The 17114-nt window shown below is 42.7% G+C and overlaps 1 protein-coding gene across 3 annotated transcripts in view; it reads left to right on the top strand.

Annotated features, from left to right (window-relative positions):
- Positions 1 to 875: 875 nt before the first annotated feature.
- PANK1 (pantothenate kinase 1) overlaps positions 876 to 17114 on the top strand; it is a 62331-nt gene continuing 46092 nt past the window's right edge. Inside the window, exon 1 of one of the 3 annotated variants that reach the window (XM_004680906.2) lies at positions 876 to 1620. In XM_004680906.2, coding sequence (XP_004680963.1) covers positions 1098 to 1620 — 523 coding nt within the window. In that variant the 5' untranslated portion in view covers positions 876 to 1097. Of the gene's footprint in view, positions 1621 to 2501; positions 2581 to 17114 lie in introns of those variants that run through there. The other 2 variants (XM_012723967.1, XM_012723968.1) reach the window with 2 other exon arrangements.

The raw sequence follows: 17114 nt of genomic DNA, 5'->3' as shown, positions 1-17114 counted from the left end.
AAAGAACAGTGTAATAAGGATAAGTACCTATTTAGGACACTAACTGGGTGCCAAGATTACACCCGATACTTTTACGTAGACTTTTTGGGGACAACTTCTGATTAGACTTAAGGCTAAGGCCTCAATCATTACACAACTTTGGGAAGGTCCTCATCACCCAAAAGAATCCTACCTATTGAGCATGCCCAGTCCTGTTTCCTGCTGCCAGGTGTGTTAACCTGAGCTGTGACTTTCTCTGGGTGTGCTCGCTGGCTCAGTGGCTGAGTTGCAACTTGAACCCAGCTCTAATCCCAAAGCTAATGGGGTTGGTTGCCATGCTATGCTGTCTTCCTTTCTTAAAACACAGGTAGCTCCTTACCCTTACTCTTGCGACATAGTCTCTTGAATCCTTTTCTGGGTGAGGAAAATGATTTTTAAAACTTGGGACTGCTTTTGTTAATTCAGTCTTGTCCAGCTGGGGTTAATCCTGCCTACAGCTGTGTCCTTCATTGTCCTTACAATGTATTCCTAGGTTCCTCCCTGCAAAAGACAACTCTAGTAGACCACACTCGTTTGAGTGTATGCCAGCAAAGACTTTTTATTCTCCTCCCTCCCCAAATTGGCCTACCTTTCATAAATACTCCTCCCTCCCCTGAGGCCTGTGAATAGTTTCACCACTTAACCGCCCCCCCCCCCAGGCACATGTACAAAAGGGGTGGGATTGGTAGAGGAGAGGGCAACGTGAATGACCTTGTAAAGGTAGACAGTCCCACTAGCGACAGGCTTAGCAAACCTGAAAGTTGGACAAATATTTACTGTCTTCCTCCCTGTGCAGCTAGGTGAGGCTCAATCCTCTCAAACGCTAGTCTTTCTACTAGTCTTCTAGTCTTTCTACTATACAAAGCCTAACCCGCCCATCTCTCCTTTACAAACCCAGAGAACTTCGGTCCCCAGGTCGAAACTCGTCTGTGGCGGTGGCGGGCAGCACTGGGCATGCTCAGTAGGGGGACAGGTCTGGGAAGCGAGAAATCGGCATAGCCGGGGAAAGAGAGGAGGTGGGCAGCGGGGGCCCGCGCCAGGGATCTGCGGGGATTCCCGATTCCGCGCTGAGAGCTACTATGCTCCAGACGGGCACGGAGGGGCGGGCTCTCCTGGGGCCTGGCACGGAGGAGGCGGGGGAGCCAGTGGGAGAAGGGGAGGAGCGCGCGGCTCCCCATCCCCCGGCGGCGGCTCTGCGGCTGCCGAATCGGAAGCCGCCGGGAGGATCCGGGGAAATAAAGACGCCCGAGAATGACCTCCAGCAAGGCTGCCTGAGCCCCGGCCCGAGCGCTGCCCCAGCAGCCCCCAGCATGGGCGACCGCAGCGGGCAGCCAGAGCGCTCAGCCCCGCACCCCTCGGGGGCCCCCGAGGACCCGGGCGCTGTCTCTGTGAACGGGCTGCTGCACAACGGCTTCCACTCGCCGCCTGTCCAGCCTCCACGCCTCTGCAGCCGGGGCCCCGCGGGTGGCGGCGACACGGTGTCCCCGCGCCTCTCTCTCCTGCCCGAGCTCCAGCCGCAGCCACCGCCCCCTCAGCACGACTCTCCGGCCAAGAAATGCCGGCTGCGGAGGAGGATGGACTCAGGGAGGAAGAATAGGCCGCGTAAGTCCCTCCGGGAGGGGAAGGCGAACACGATGAGGGCGCTGCGTGCGGTCCCCGCAACCGGGAGTAGTTGGGGAGGCACTGCAGCCGGTGCGCCCGCCCTCTGGGGACTGCACTCAGGGGGCGCCCAGACCGTTTTTTGTTTTTTTTTTTTTTGCCCAGGAGCGCCAAAGATCACTGCCTGAGCCGGCCCCACGCTTGCGCCCATCTGTAGAATGGGTCGCAGTAGCGGAACCTGAGCAGTGCATTAGGATAGGGCTCTCCAAGAGGGGAAGTCACTGCCAGCCTTTCTAATTTGTCAGTGGGAAACTGCACGTGTGGGACTATTTGGGGGGGCCGGGAGTAGGGCAGGAGGGACAGCCGAGCTGCTCTCTTTCCCTTGTCCTTGGGCCCTTCGTTTCTCACAGTGGATCTTTCTGCGGTTGGCGCCCCGTGGCCAGCATGCCCTTTGAGTCGAAGAGTAGCAGCCAGCACCTTGGGTCTATTGGTGAGTGCAAGGTCTGGAGGCGTGGAGTTTGACAACCCCCCCAAATCACAGCCTATGAAACGCTGTTTCTCCGCAGCCAATGAAAGGACCTGTTGGGTGGGACACACCCACTGATACCATGTGGGCAGGAACTATTTGGACCAATGAAGGACTAGAGGTGGATTTTTTTTTTCCTTCTGGGAGTGGGGATGTAGAGTTGAGTTGAGGGTTTCTAATCGCAATGTACAAATCAGAAAGCTGAAATGCATTATTTCACAATCTAAAGCTTGCATATATATGTGTATATATATTTATATACACGCAACACACTCATATATATATATATATGCTGTTAGTTGCTTACCCCTGGGACGTTCTGGAATGTAAATTTGCAGATCGAATTTACAACTGGTTTGCCTATCTGAGCCGAACCTCTCAACTGGTTACCTCTTTCTGGGTGTCTTTAATGAAGCTTATACATGGCAAAAAGCAAAGTAAGTAGAATGCATGTTAATGAATGATGAATGATTGCAGTTAAACATGCACATTTTTTTGCGTTTGAGTTATATACTGTTTGACATAGGGGAATTACTGGGTACTTTGGGGTTTGTCCCTAAAAGCTTGATGTTATTTACCTTCCCTCAACCCCCCCACCCCACATGTTGCTGTTAATGAGTTTAGATGCCTAGCCTTTTTGCATTCACTTCAAATGTGAGACTTTGGAAAGCATCTTAACGCTGGATGTGTTGGTTCTGATACTTGTGTTTTGTAGCTCTGGTATTTAGGTTGAAAGTTAAGTTTTTGTCAAGAACCTGGAAGCCCCACAGCTGATTTTGCTATCCTGTAAGGAAGGCATCTCCTTCTCAGTTTGTGTTTACAGTACTGTTTTTCAGACTTGTATGAAAGTGATTTTTTTTATGGTCTTAATATTGATTGCTTATCATTTAAGTAACCTGCATTTCTTCTTTCGAAGCCACAGTTTAGTTATTTCTCTCATTCCATTCACAGTTGTGCCAGAGTTTGTAAGGTAAATGATGAAAAGATAATAAAACAGGACTATATTGAATTTTTGGTTGGTATTGCTAACTTGAATGGTCTATATTTAATTGAGGGAATTCTTGAAATAATTTTTGAGTCATTGAAAATACATAGAAAAAAAATAACCTTGTGCCCTGTACTTGTAAACCCACAGGAATTATTTTAGAATGCAAGAACATTTAACTTTATCCCTGTATGTTTTATGCCAGAGATTAAAATGATTTGTGTTTTTCATGAAAACTTATTTTAAATGTAATGACTGTGAGTCTTACTTTTTAAACACTTCTTAAAAAGAGTCATGAAATTGATTGATAATTATTTTACCATGTGTTCTTTTCTCATATTTGAACAAACACTTCTGAAATAAATTTCACGTGTTCTGAGTCACATCAGCTCTGTTAGCTACTAAAATTTCTTAGTTAAAACTAGGTTTAGGCTTCCCTGGTGGCGCAACTGTTTAGGACGCAGCACTACAAGCTGACCGCAGCCGCTTCAGTGCAAGTTCGATCCTCCTCTCCAGAGGTGTCCACATGGCACGGCAGACCTCTCCTGACCCGCCCCCTGCTCACCTCGGCAGTGTACATTGCCATCTGCCTGTTCTGCTCCCCACTCTGGCTCTGATGAATCCTCTCACTGCCCCTGCACTTCTGGCTTTTACCCCAGTTCTGTATGAATAAGTAAATAAATATTAAAAAAAAAGAAACAAACTAGGTTTAATGTCTTTACACCTCTCCTGTTAACATGCAGGTGTCTTTTTGTTAAAGATAACTGTTCAATCAGTTAATATTTCGATAAATATTCTTAGAGTTAAGCTTATCTCTATTTTCTGATGATTGATAGACTTTATGAGGAATTATTGCTGAGAGTACTTGGGTACTTTAGAAATTGAAGAGTATATCCGCTTTGGAGGCAATAGATTAATTCTTGCTACCAGTTGATTCTTTCCAAACCAGAGGAGTTTCAGGACAGCCAGATACCACTTCTGTTAGGCCCCTCAAATGCTTGTGCGTATGGGGATGTTTCTGTTTGGTAATGTTTTGGGCAGTATGCACTGCACATTAAAACACTTATTGTTTAAAAACTTACAATAGAATGAAACAGAGGTTTTGATTATTCTAAAATTTAAATCTGGCTCCTCAATGCAGGGACTATTCATAATTTTATAATACAGAAACGACACCAATGGCATGCTGGCCAAGAAATGAGGAGACTCTTTCCCACTGTTTTCTTCTAAATTACTACCGTCCCACTCTGCTTATCCTTGGAAAGTTTCCCATGACTGCTTTGTCAGAGTCCTTGGTTACTTTGCCTGCTTCTGCCACTTAGCAGTGGTGTGACCGCCACCAAATGACTAGTTCTGATCTTGAAATGCAGGAGTTGGCTAGGTCTCCAAATGTTGTTTCTTACACTTTCAAAGTTCTGCGCTCCTGTGAAAGGGCAGTTCTTTCAACATGACCTCTGCGCTCGTTAGCCATTCTGCCTCATGCCTTAGCATTTAATTCTTTTTTTTTTTTTTTGGCTTCGTGCTGATTGTTTTATGTAGGTTATTTGTCGTATTTCCCCAGTTAGATTGAAAGTCTGATAGTAGATGATGAATTTTTTTCTTACATTTTGTGCTTTGACTGCATGAATATTTGATTAGAGGCTCAGAAAAGAGGCATGAGCTGACATCAATATTTGAAACATACTGCCTCCCCCCATTTTTAATCCAAGTATAATTTTTGAGTCCACAAAATATTAACTACAGCTTTCTTTGGTAGCTGGGCGATTGGTTTCAGGACCCAAATCTGCAGCGGCCCAGGGCCCTGTGGTTGGCTCACTTTAGCCTTTGGTCCACATTTTAGGACTCAGTCAACTCACATTGGCGTTGGTCAAATCCATGTATGTGGAACCTGTGGCTACAAAGGATCAATTGTATTTATTGGAAAGATTCATATATGAGTGGAGCTTTGAAGATCAAACCCAAGCTTAAGAGCCAACTGTATTTTGAAACTAGTGGTAGTCTTAATAAGACTGAGAGTCTAATGTTTTGTAAATGGTGAAGTCATTTTAACCCCTGAGGGCTCAAATTGCATTTGAATGATAAATCAGTTACTTAACTGCCATAATTCAGTTTCAGTGTCAGTAAAATGAAGACAGTCAAATGCTGAGCTGAAGATTAAGTGAGTTGAAGATAAAGAATTTTGATTCCTGCTTGACACATTAATTTACTTAATGAAACATCTGTCATCAGCACAATGCACAATACCATCTGCTGTTAATCCAGAGTACTGGACAAGGCAATTGAACTAGCAGAGGCAATTTCAGACGGACTTAGTTGCAAAGAAAAGAAATACAGGCCGAGCACACGAAAGAGCAAACAGTTTTATTTGATTAGCTATATAGGCCTGGTTTCATGACTAGTTTTTTTTCTTTTCCAATAAAAGTATTATACAGTACAAAAATGTCCTTAGAATCTAAACAGTTGTTTACCATGTGTGACACATTTTTTAAAGATGGGTGAAGGGGTTAAAAAAAGCCATATTTTGAAGGTAATTTTGGATCATACTTAGGTAAGATTTTGATAACTGTATTTTCATTATTTTACATAAGCATTTTCTTAATGGCATTAAAATATCACTGAGGATTGTATTATATTTCCAATATCCCATTATAATGACATACCATCATTTAGTATGTTCCTCAGAGCTTAAGACTGTTTACTGTAAACATGCTGTAGCAACAACTTTGTATATAGCTTTCTACCCGATGCATTGTTTTTTTAAACTGTAGCATCTCATATATTTTTATTTTATTATTTTTAAAAAGATTTATTTATTTATGCATACAGAACTGGGGTACAAGCCAGAGATGCAGGGGCTGTGAGAGGCTTCACGAGAGGTAGAGTGGGGAGCAGAACAGGCAGATGGACGAAGTCACTGCTGAGGGGAGCAGTGCACGGGTTCAGGAGAGGTCTGCTGCGCCATGTGGGTCACCTCTGGGGTGGGGGCTTAAACTTGCACTGAAGTGGCTGCGTCTCGCTTGCAGTGCTGCGTCCTAACCTGTTGCTCCACCAGGGAGGACACCATCTATATTTTAAAAGATTTATTTACTTATGCATACAAAAACGGGTACAGGCCAGAGATGGGTGTGTGTTTGTGTGTGTGTGTGTGAGAGAGAGAGGGGATTCATTAGAGATAGAGTGGGGAGTAGATTGACCTAAAAACTCTGCTGAGGGGAGAGTTCTGCTGTGCCATGTGGGTCACTTCCCTGGTTAGGGATCAAACTCAGGGCACAGTGGTAACTGCTGCAATGCCTGTGGATAGCTTCTTGGCATGCACTTTAACCCCTTGCACTACAAGGAAGGCCCCTAAAGCATTATTTTTGATGAAATTGGTAAATACTTTTTGATGAGCAACTAAAATGGTACAAAATAATATATGTGTATTCCCTTGAAATCCTAGATCTTTTAGACCCCAGGGACACTATTAGGTAAGCCATATTAGTGGAGAGAAGTGAAAAAAATGCAGAGGAGATCACTGTCTGTCACTGAACTCGATCACTGCAGAAAAGCAAGACATTTGAGCATCATGAGAAGGCTGGAGGGTGAGTGCTGCCCTCTTCCTTTCCTGTATGTGGCAACAAGCAGGAATAGAACTGGACTGGTGCCTGCAGCCTGCTGGGGCAAAGTTGTGACTTCTCAAATCATCCAGATAGAACACTGGCAGAAAATGGGTGAGAGTTCATTATGTACATAATACCCTCGTGGGTACAAACTGAAGAAACCTAAATCTGTTCACCACTGTGAAAGTACAAGGGTCGGTTTTCTAAGTATTGGAATAGTTAGCTTTGACTCTTGGACTTTCTCCTACCTCTGAATCAGATGAAGTAGGAAAAGTATACTAAAAGATAAATAGGTAGAATTTTCTGGTTGTGTCAGCACAGACTATAGATACAGATGCATAAAATAAAAAACAAATACACACAAAGCAGCCACTACAGCACTCATTTGATCCCCAGCCAGGGAGCTGACCCACATGGCACTGCAGACCTCTTCCCCGCTGCTCTCCTCAGCAGTGTGTTTCAGTCCAACTGTCTGTTCTGCTCCCCGCTCTGTCTCTGGTGAATCCTCTCACTGCTCCTGCACTTCTGGCCTGTACTCCACTTCTGTATGTACATATAAATCTTTAAAAACAATAACAAAATAAAAAACCACCATTAGTATTTTGAATGAATGGGAAGCATTGCAAATTCAAGAATAAAAGACTTCCATGGAAAGCAGGGCACGCTCCAGTTCGGCTACCTTCTGTCACGTGGTCAAATTCCCGAGTTGTCAGTGAGTTTTACAAAGCACATTTGAGTTGAAGATTAAGACTCTATGGTCCAGATGTCTAGCATTTAAGTAGTTAGGCCAGGTAGCTAGATCTGTTTGAGTATGAATGCCACTGTCTCCAAAAAGATCAGTGAGTAAATTTCAACTTTAATACAAAGCATATTTTGTTTGGCATAGAAACCAAAGATGGGAAGAGGACTGTTAAGTTCTAACATGTGGAACATCTAGCAAGTGAATAAAACAAAATCTATCATGGTTTCGGCTATAGACTTAGTGGGAAACAAAAGAATACTGGTCCTGATTGACAGGCACTGTGTAGTGTGTGTGAGTGTGTGTGTGTGTGAGAGAGAGAAAGAAAGATATCCTGGCTTTTAACAGTATGTGTGTTTGTTTAAATATAGTCCAATTACCAGCTACATCAAACTTGATTTCTGTATTTAATTACATGTGCTTTAGCTTTAAGACAGTGTTCACCTTGGAGTGACAATATTTGAATCAAATATAGAAACTGTTCCATGTACTCAAGGTAGAGCGCAGAATTCCAAGTAGACCTTTTCTCTAGATAGCACAGCTGTTAAGATTGGTATCTCATTACTTAATTTGTGACATCTTTTAGATGCCTAGAATTGGTTGATCATGTGTATATGTGTGTCTTCCCCTTGGGATTATATTTGAAAGAACAGATGATTTGACAGGACAAGGGAATGTTATTTTTAGAGGCAGCTACATCAAAATACTGATGAGGGCCCCTGGAGGATTTCTCTATAGTCTGGAACGAGGAAGGAAAACCCATGACTACGTAGAGCAGTGTCTTTGGTTGACCGAGTAATTTGAGTAGCTACGATTGAGTAAATGCTCAGTCCTATGTTGTTCTGTATATGTTTTTACAAAAACATATATATGCTTATCACTCACTCCCACTCTCCTTTTCACAGATGGGGAAAGAGAGGTTTAGAGAAGTGAAGTAACCTGCTGGAAGACCCACAGTGAATGGCAGGGCCAAAATTCAAACATAATAACTCCTTTGCCAGATAGTTGGCTTTCTTCTCTGCCACAATAAACCTTTTATTTATGCTGGGAAAAATGTGTTCTGTAAGGCATTCAGAAAAGATATGAGTATAGCACTCAGTATACCTTTGGCAAAAAGCTTATCACATGTGTGGTGGAGGTAATAGTAGCCAAGACTGATGATGGGTCCTTACTAAAAACCAGGAGAGCACTTTATCTGGATCATCTTATCAAACCTTTGCAGCAAGCACCCTGTGAGGTAGATACTGCTATATAGACTTGAGTGCTTGTGACCCCCCACCCCCATGTTCACATGTTAAAATCACAACTGTTGAGGTGATAGTATTAGGAGGCGGCAAGGCTTTGGGAGGTGATTTGAGGTAAATGCTCTTATAAAATAGACCCCAGAGAGTTACCTCGTCTATTCTACTAGTGAGATTACAGCAGAAAGACAGCCATCTGGAAACAAAGCATCCCAACCCCGAATCTGCTAGCTTGTGGGTCTGGGACTCCAGAGCTATGAGAAATAAATTTTATGCTTTGCTAGCTACCCAGCCTGTGGCATTTCTCCTACAGTAGCCCTGTCTGAGAAGATCTGCAGCGGAAGACACTGGGTATCAAGGGCTCATGGGCTCAGACTTGGACTCTGCTGGCCCAGGAGACAAGACTCAGAATGCTAAGGGCTTCCCAGGAAGTATGCAGCTGGGGAGTAGTGGTAGTGCAGCTTGGGAGGCTCCTGAGCTGGGTCCAGGTCCTCACTCCACCAGTCACTAGTAGTGTAACTTTGGGTGAGAGGTTTCATCTTTTTTTTTAGACTTTTATTTATTTATGCATGCAGAACCGGGGTACAGGCCAGAGGTGCAGGGGTGATGAGAGGATTCACCAGAGACAAAGTGGGGAGCAGAACAGGCAGATGAACTAAAATACACTGCTGAGGGGAGCAGCGGGCATGACAGAAGTGTTCTGTTGCTCCATATGGGTCACCTCCCTGCCTAGGGATGCAACTCCTGCTGCAGTGGCTGCTGATGGCTTCATAATGCTGAGCTTAACCCAATGGCTCCACCAGGCAGGGCCCGAGATGTTTCACTTGTTAGAGGCTCACTTTACTGACTGTCCCTCTTATCAAGTGTGAAGACCAAGCATAGAAAATAGACAAAAAGTGAGAGAGAACTTCTGCACTCTGGCATGTGGGTAGTATTAATGCCAGTTTTTACTAATGAAGGGCATCAGTGTTGATATTGTTGCTGTACTTTAGTCACAGAAACTTTCAAAGCTTTCTGAAATTCTAGGACTTTCATGAACTCTTTTTGCCCTGACTGAGAACTTTTTGGGGATTGGGTTTCAAAGCGTGCTCCAATATTAGGGTCTGATATTACTTCCTGAATGGTAGTTTCTAGAATCAGGACTTACTGCTACCAGACTTGTCCTCATTATCCCTGTCACAGATTGCTCCATTGCAACCCCAAATACAGCAGTCTCCTGCCTGAGCGTGACGTTGGTGACTTGTGAACAGGACAGTATAATTAGTTTTATTACTAATTTGGTGTCTGCTCAGTAACATTTTAAAACGGAAGTGTCTCCCTTTGATCATTGCTATTTGATATTTAAGCCCTTGAGGGAGGCAGTTAACGCATAAGAGAGATGAGAAGCTTCAGAAAAGTGAGCACTTTTCCTTCATAAATGCTGCATGAATTAAGTAAGACATCAGAATTCAGAGCAGCTGCCTTCTTCTTAGTCCACAGTCTTGCAAACTTCTCACACGTATGAGATGGAGATTTCTGGGTGCTTCAGAACCAGCACAGGGAAAGATGAATTCTTGCCATTTTGGCAAAATGGATAGGACTCGAGAGGATAATGCTAAGTGAAATAAGTCAGAAGGAGAAATACTGGATCATTTCACTCCTACATGGGATATTGAGAAAACAACAACAAAAAAGAAATTGACAAAACTAAAACAAACCCTAGAAATATGACTTACAGAATTGAGGCTTCTAGTGGGGAACAATGTTGGGAGGGGTTCCATGGCCCAGGTTAAAAGACTAGGGCTGCGGGGCCCTCCCTCCCTTGTGGCGCAGCGGGTTTTCTCACTGCACTGAGAAACTAAAGCCGCTTCCGCATGAGTTCGATTCCCGCCTGCCCCGGAGGTGACCACATGGCGTGGCAGACCTTTCCTGACCTGCCCGCTGCTCCCCTCGGCAGTGTACTTCGTTGATCTGTCTGTTCTGCTCCCCACTCTGTCTCTGGTGAATCCTCTCACCCTCCGCATCTCTGGCCTGTACCCCAGTTCTGTACAAATAAATAAATAAATCTTAAAAAAAAAAAAAAGACTAGGGCTGCGTGGATCATGGGTAGGGTAGAACATAAGCCTGAGGACGTGTGAGCTTCTAAATCATGTACAGTGTTATAAAGCAGTGTTACTTCAAAAAAAGAAAAAAAAAAAAGCCAGTGTGGGGTCCCTCTGGTGTGCTAGCTTTGACCCTATGCTGGGTCTGAGGCCACAGGGCCTTAGATCGAGGCCTAGGACAGTTCCAACCTGTGTGAGTCTCTGTGAGCTGTCCTTGTTCCTAGGGACCCTCAGAGCCTCTCCACACAACTTTCAGTCCAGGGTAGGCAGTTCAGGGGCGAAAAAGACAGAGAAGAGCTTAGTTAACTTCAGGCCCTGTGTGAGTCAAAGGTAAGGGAGGCTTCCAGCAGAATGTAGCTGTTCAATAAATGTTTGCTGTCATTATGGGTGGTAGTGTTGGATTTCCTTCATTACACTAGGTCTAAACGTGCCACCCTGTAAAATCTACCCTGCTGTCCTTGATAATACTAGTATATCTGATCCATCTTCTTCTACATGACAGTTCATTAGATATTTAAGGTTGCTCTTTTCTCTTGACTTTTCTCTAGTTCCTGCCCTCTGGAAAACCAACACCCACTCTTCCCTTTCAGACTCTATTGTGGTGTGATTCACTATAGTTGTATTGGATGACTGGCAAATGTATTAAATCATAGATTGCAGGACCCTCCCTGGTGGTGTAGCAGGTTAAAGCACAGCACTATGAAGCTATCTGCAGCCACTGTGGCCTGAGTTCAATCCCCGGCCAGGGAGGTGACCCACATGGCACAGCAGACTTCTCTTGACCCACCCGCTGCTCCCCTCAGCAGTGTATTTCATCAGTCTGTCTGTTCTGCTCCCCACTCTGTGAATCTTCTCATCCCCACACCTCTGGCCTGAACCCCAGTTCTTGAATGCATAAATAAATAAATCTTAAAAAAAAAAAAAGAAGCATAGATCGCAGAATGCTTTTTTGGGTTATCATCCAGGGGTTTAGGTCATACTGATCTGGGTGGCCTTGAATGCTGAACTTTAATGATTAATAAAAAATCAGTTTTTATTTCTTTGGGTTAAGCATTGTGTCCGGAGCTGGATATGTTAATCAGTTGCTCATGGTTCCAAGAAGGAGGGTACCTGAAGCCAGTTGACTGGCTTTTACTCAAATATTCCTAAGTCATTAAACTCTGTAGAAGTTAGAGGACTTGGGCATAGTTTTGAGGTTGTCTACAGTTCATAGTTAACTATGTGTGATGGAAAAATCTAAAGGGATGCCATGTTGTTTAGGGAATGGAAGTTAATACCAGTTTGGCCAAGCAAATAGGGACATCATACCTTAGTGCCCAAGGTGATTAGCTCTTTGGCATGACCACATAATATTACCATTAATAATTATGCTAGGTCCACAGGTATATACTGGGATTATATATTCTGGAAAAACTACGAGTCCCAGCAAGCTCAGGTTGCTGATATATATTATATATCACATTCTGACTCTGCTGTCAACATCCTCTTGTTGGGTTACTTGAAATTAGTCCCAGTGTGGGTGTTAACACATCAGAAACTAGCAAACTCTGAAAACCTGGGCTTTTCTTTTCCGAGATCCTGTTAAACACTTACTAGTGTACCACTTACTGGGATATCGCTCACAGAGACTCATAGGACCCCAGAGAGCGTCAGTAACACAACCTGAATACTGAGGCATTTGAGCCCGAGAAGGGGGAAACATCAATGTAGTTTTTTTTTTTTCCTGTAAAGTAGGACAGTGTCAGAAGATGAGAAATTAGAGCCAAGGGAACCCCATCCTTCAAGAAGAAAGTATTCTGCAAATATTTGAGGGCCCAGTGTGGCGTAAGGGCAGAGTATCTTTAGAATCACATTTTATTTGCTTCTCTTTCTCTCACATTCCTACTCTGGATATAGTTGGGCTCAGTGCTGGATGATGTGGGTACCAGCAGGTGGTGGTGTGTAAGCAGTGCAGCAGGGGACAATAGGGAAGAAAAGAATAATAGCTGCCCTTCTGTAGAAAGAGAGGTCTACACGCAAGTACCAAGATAATGCTTACATGGGAATCCTAACTTTGAACTTCTTTATACTTCTTCACAACTCCTTTTGATTTTGAGCTACGCATTATTTTGAGTTACGCATTCATCACTTGTGGCTTGGGGAGCACTAGCAATTTTTTCTTTAACATGAGTGTCAGTCTGGTTGCAGATGTACCTTGAACTTTGCTAAGGTACTTTATAGCGTATTTGTTGCTTCTGAAATGCAAAGTAGAGTTGCCAGAATATCTTCATTTCATGTTTCTGGTTAGGACCAGCAGGTTGCAATTTGTCCCAGTCAAGAGGGAAAGGAGCTTGGCATGCTTGATTCCACCTGTGAAGCAAAAAAGGGACTTCCCCGTCCATACCCATTGGAGTTTAACTCCAAAGGTAACTAACTCATTGTGCTCCCCTTTTCCTCCATTGCCCTGAATGTATTTCTGGAGAGTGTTGGGATTAAAAAAAAAAAAATCTTTTTATTTAATTAGATTTATGTAGTGGTGAGCATTATATAACACCTGTTGGGAGGTATTCTAATATTACCACGATTCAAAAGAAATAAACATTATAAAAAACTAAAATGAAGAGTACAGCAGTCCTCCCCCACCTGTGGTTTCACTCGCCCATAGTACATACCATAAAATGTTTTGAGAGAGACCACGTGCATATAATTTTGGTTATAGTATCATGTTTTAATTATTCTATTTTTATTATTGTTAACTCTCTTATTGAAATTATTGTTTAAACTTTATTGTAGTCATGGACTTGTAGGGAAAAAAAAAACAGTATACATAGGCTTTGGTACTATCAGTTTCAGGGGTCCCCCAGGGGCCTTCGTGTGTCTCCCCTGAAAATAAGGAGCATCTGTTGTGTAACTGCTGCTAGTACTTGGCCCTCAGCTTCTCCAGTTGTCAATTTATGTTCAATTTATTTTCTGTATTTCATGCAAATTTCCCCTTCTCACACTGGAAGATATTGAAGGAGCTCTTACGTATCAGGTAGTCAGATAAAATATTTTCCCATGGACTTAAAAAGGTGAGAACTTTGTAAAAAACATAATCATTATCAGTTATTTGCTGAAAAAGTTGGCAATGTATTATATTCAGTTGAGACTATAGTATTTTATTATGCACAATTTGAGGAATGAATTTAATAATCTGTACATTAAAATTCTACATCTTTTTTTGTAGGGAGATGCAGGAAAACCTGATATTTTGTTGCCTGGGAGGATCACTTTGTTTGCTAGTACCTGTTCATTATTTTTTCATGTTTAATTTTTTAAAGATTTACTTCTTTGTACATACAGAACTGGGATACAGGCCAGAGGTACAGGGGTGGTGAGAGGATTCACCAGAGACAGAGTGGGGAGCAGAACAGGCCGACTGATGAAATACACTGCTGAGGGGACAGTGGGTGGGTCAGGAGAGGTTGGCTGCGCCATGTGGTCACCTCTGGGGCAGGCGGGGATCGAACTCATGCTGAAGTGGCTTTAGCTTCTTTGTGCTGTGCTTTAACCCATTGTGCCATCAGGGAGGCCCCTCATGTTTAATTTTTAACCATTTCTTCTCGGTCTGAGATTGAAACCTCATTTTTGGAATGAAATAGGCCAGAAAAGGTGCTGTAGGGTGACCCTAAAAATCACTGGACTAGAAGTGATTAGTATCTCTGTAATTTTGGCCTTGAGAGTTAGAGATTAAGAAGTAGGAACATTATTATTATTATTTTAAGAAGTTAGTTTTTTTCTTTTAAGATTTTATTTATTTATGCATCCAGAACTAGAGTACAGGCCAGAGGTGCAGGGACAGTGAGAGGATTCACCAGAGACAATGGGGAGCAGAACAAGCAGACTGATGAAGTACATTGCTGAGAGGAGCAGTGGGCTGGTCAAGAGAGTTCTGCTGTGACATGTGGGTCAGCTCCCTGGGGGGGGGGGGGGAGGATTGAACTCATGCTGAAGCTGCTGCTGCTAGCTTTATAGAGCTGCATTTTAACCCACTGCACCACCAGGGAAGGCCTGAGAGTAGGAACATTATTAAAAGAACCCCACACCTCTCCTTTCTTCTGAAGTCATAAGGGTGGAAGCAGTTAAGCTAGACAGGATTTAAGATTGAGCTCAGACCTTGGTATATGGAGATACCGGATTTAGGGGTTGAAAGTGAGGTTTTTCTGGGGGATCATGCAAAAGGTATAATGAAATTTGTGAGATTCTCAATTCTAGGCCTCTAACCTTTTGTTTAGACCTCTAACCCAGAATTTTAAGTTAACCACAAGAACAGAGAGATCCTGAATCTCTTCAGTATTACTTGTTTGTTAAACATTTCTGGTGATCAAACCAGCTAAACATCAGTGAATTCTTACTTATATAACTGCCAAGACTTTGAAGACTTTTTCAGCTTTAGGAAAAATGTGCTTTCAAATATACAACGCACATTTCTTTTACAGAATAAGGAGTATCATTTACTATTTTCTAATAATTTAGGGATATCTTTAATACCAGCTTTTATACTATTTGTATAAATAATGGGATATAAAGTGTTTATTCATTCAATGGCTAATTGTTATGTGCCATCTATATATGGGATGGAACTTTTAGGGGACCCCAATATTTATTCTGAATATTTAATATTCTTTATTTTTATTTTTTAAAGATTTATTTATTTGTACATACAGAACTGGGGTACAAGCCAGAGAGGCTCAGGGGTGGCGAGAGGCTTCACCAGCGACAGAATGGGGAGCAGAACAGGCAGATTGACCAAGTACACTGCTGAGGGGAGCAGCGGGCGGGTCAGGAGAGCTCTGCCACGCCATGTGGTCACCTCTGGGGCAAGTGGGAATCGAACTCATGTGGAAGAAGCTTTAGCTTCTTAGTGCTGTGCTTTAACCTGCTGCGCCACCAGGGAGGGCCTATTTAATATTCTTAATATTTATAATTCTTCATTCAAAATTCTTTAAACTACTTCACTCAAAATTCAAAGTATTTTTGTTTTTTTAAAGGCCATAATTACAAGGTGGGCAGAAGACCACTTATTAGTGTTTGTGTGAGTTCCTTAACCTGCACCTCAGTTTCATCAGCTGCTAAATGGACATAATATTTAATGCCCATTACATTGGGTTATGAGAATTAAATCAGACATTGCATGTAAGGTTGCCTGCATAGTACTTGTACGGAATAAGTGCTTAATGATAGTTGATGCAGTGCTGCTGCTGGTTTATCACTTTTTAGGCCTTGGAATAAACTTCTGAAATCTTGTAAACAGGACTGATTGTTAAGTGTGTAGCTTTTTTGTATTTTTAAATGCTTGGCTTGTGCATATATGTGCAAGTAGAATTACATAAGCCCGTGTTTCATTTCTGCATATGTGCAACACACTTGATTAAATTTAGGCATGATGTGTGCATATTTGTTTGGCAAATGCTGTCACTCTGACTTAGGTGGTTATGTAAAGTCTAGTAAATGGGTAACCAGTCAAGTAGAAACACTGAGTTGCATTATTAGCTTTTGCACTTAGGATAAGGTTTAAATGCTTTTCTGTTTGTTATTTTTACTACATGCAAAGTAAGGTGTCATTAGATATTTCAGCATTTATCGTGTTGTAAAATAACTTCAGTAAAATCATTTCAAGCTAAATAGGTTTTGAAATCAGTTTTGATTCAGGAAATCCCTGAGATTGTAAGGAAAGCAATTCAAACAACAGTCAGGATTTGCACTTACTCTTTAGGAATCAAGCTTTTCTCCACATTGTGTAATCCAGACAAAGTACAGAAATAAGACGGATGTTGAAGTTCATGAAACTGCAGCCATCATCATCTGTAAGTGACAATTTTCCAGCCATGATGCTAATGGAGACTACCTCATTTTTATTAACTTTACATTAAATGTATAATATGATTTGTAAAATAAGCTACTGTGAACATGTTGTTTTTATCTCTTTCATATATCAAGTCCAACAATGAGACATAGGGCCCTCCCTGATGGTGTAGTGGTTAAAGCACAGCACTATGGAGCTGTCCTAGCCACTGCAACAGGATTTCGATCCCCAGTCAGGGAACTGACCCACATGGTGTGGCAGACCTCCACTGTCCTACCTGCTGCTCCCCTCAGCAGTGTATTTCAGTCATTTGGCCTGTTCTGCTGTCCACTCGTCTCTGGTGACTCTCTCTCACCCCCCTGCACCTCTGGCCTGTATGCCAGTTCTTGATGCATAAATAAACAAATCTTAAAAAATAAAAACAAAAATGGGATTTAATATGAAAAAGTTCAAATGCTCAAGAATTTTGAAAAGCTCACCTTTAAGATGTAGGTCACTGAAC

This window comes from Condylura cristata, unplaced genomic scaffold (genome assembly GCF_000260355.1).
Source record: "Condylura cristata isolate star-nosed mole 26May11 unplaced genomic scaffold, ConCri1.0 scaffold00011, whole genome shotgun sequence".
NCBI classification, from domain to species: Eukaryota; Metazoa; Chordata; class Mammalia; order Eulipotyphla; family Talpidae; genus Condylura; species Condylura cristata.
Note: the sequence above shows the minus strand (reverse complement) of the source record. Positions and strands in the feature narration are given on the sequence as shown.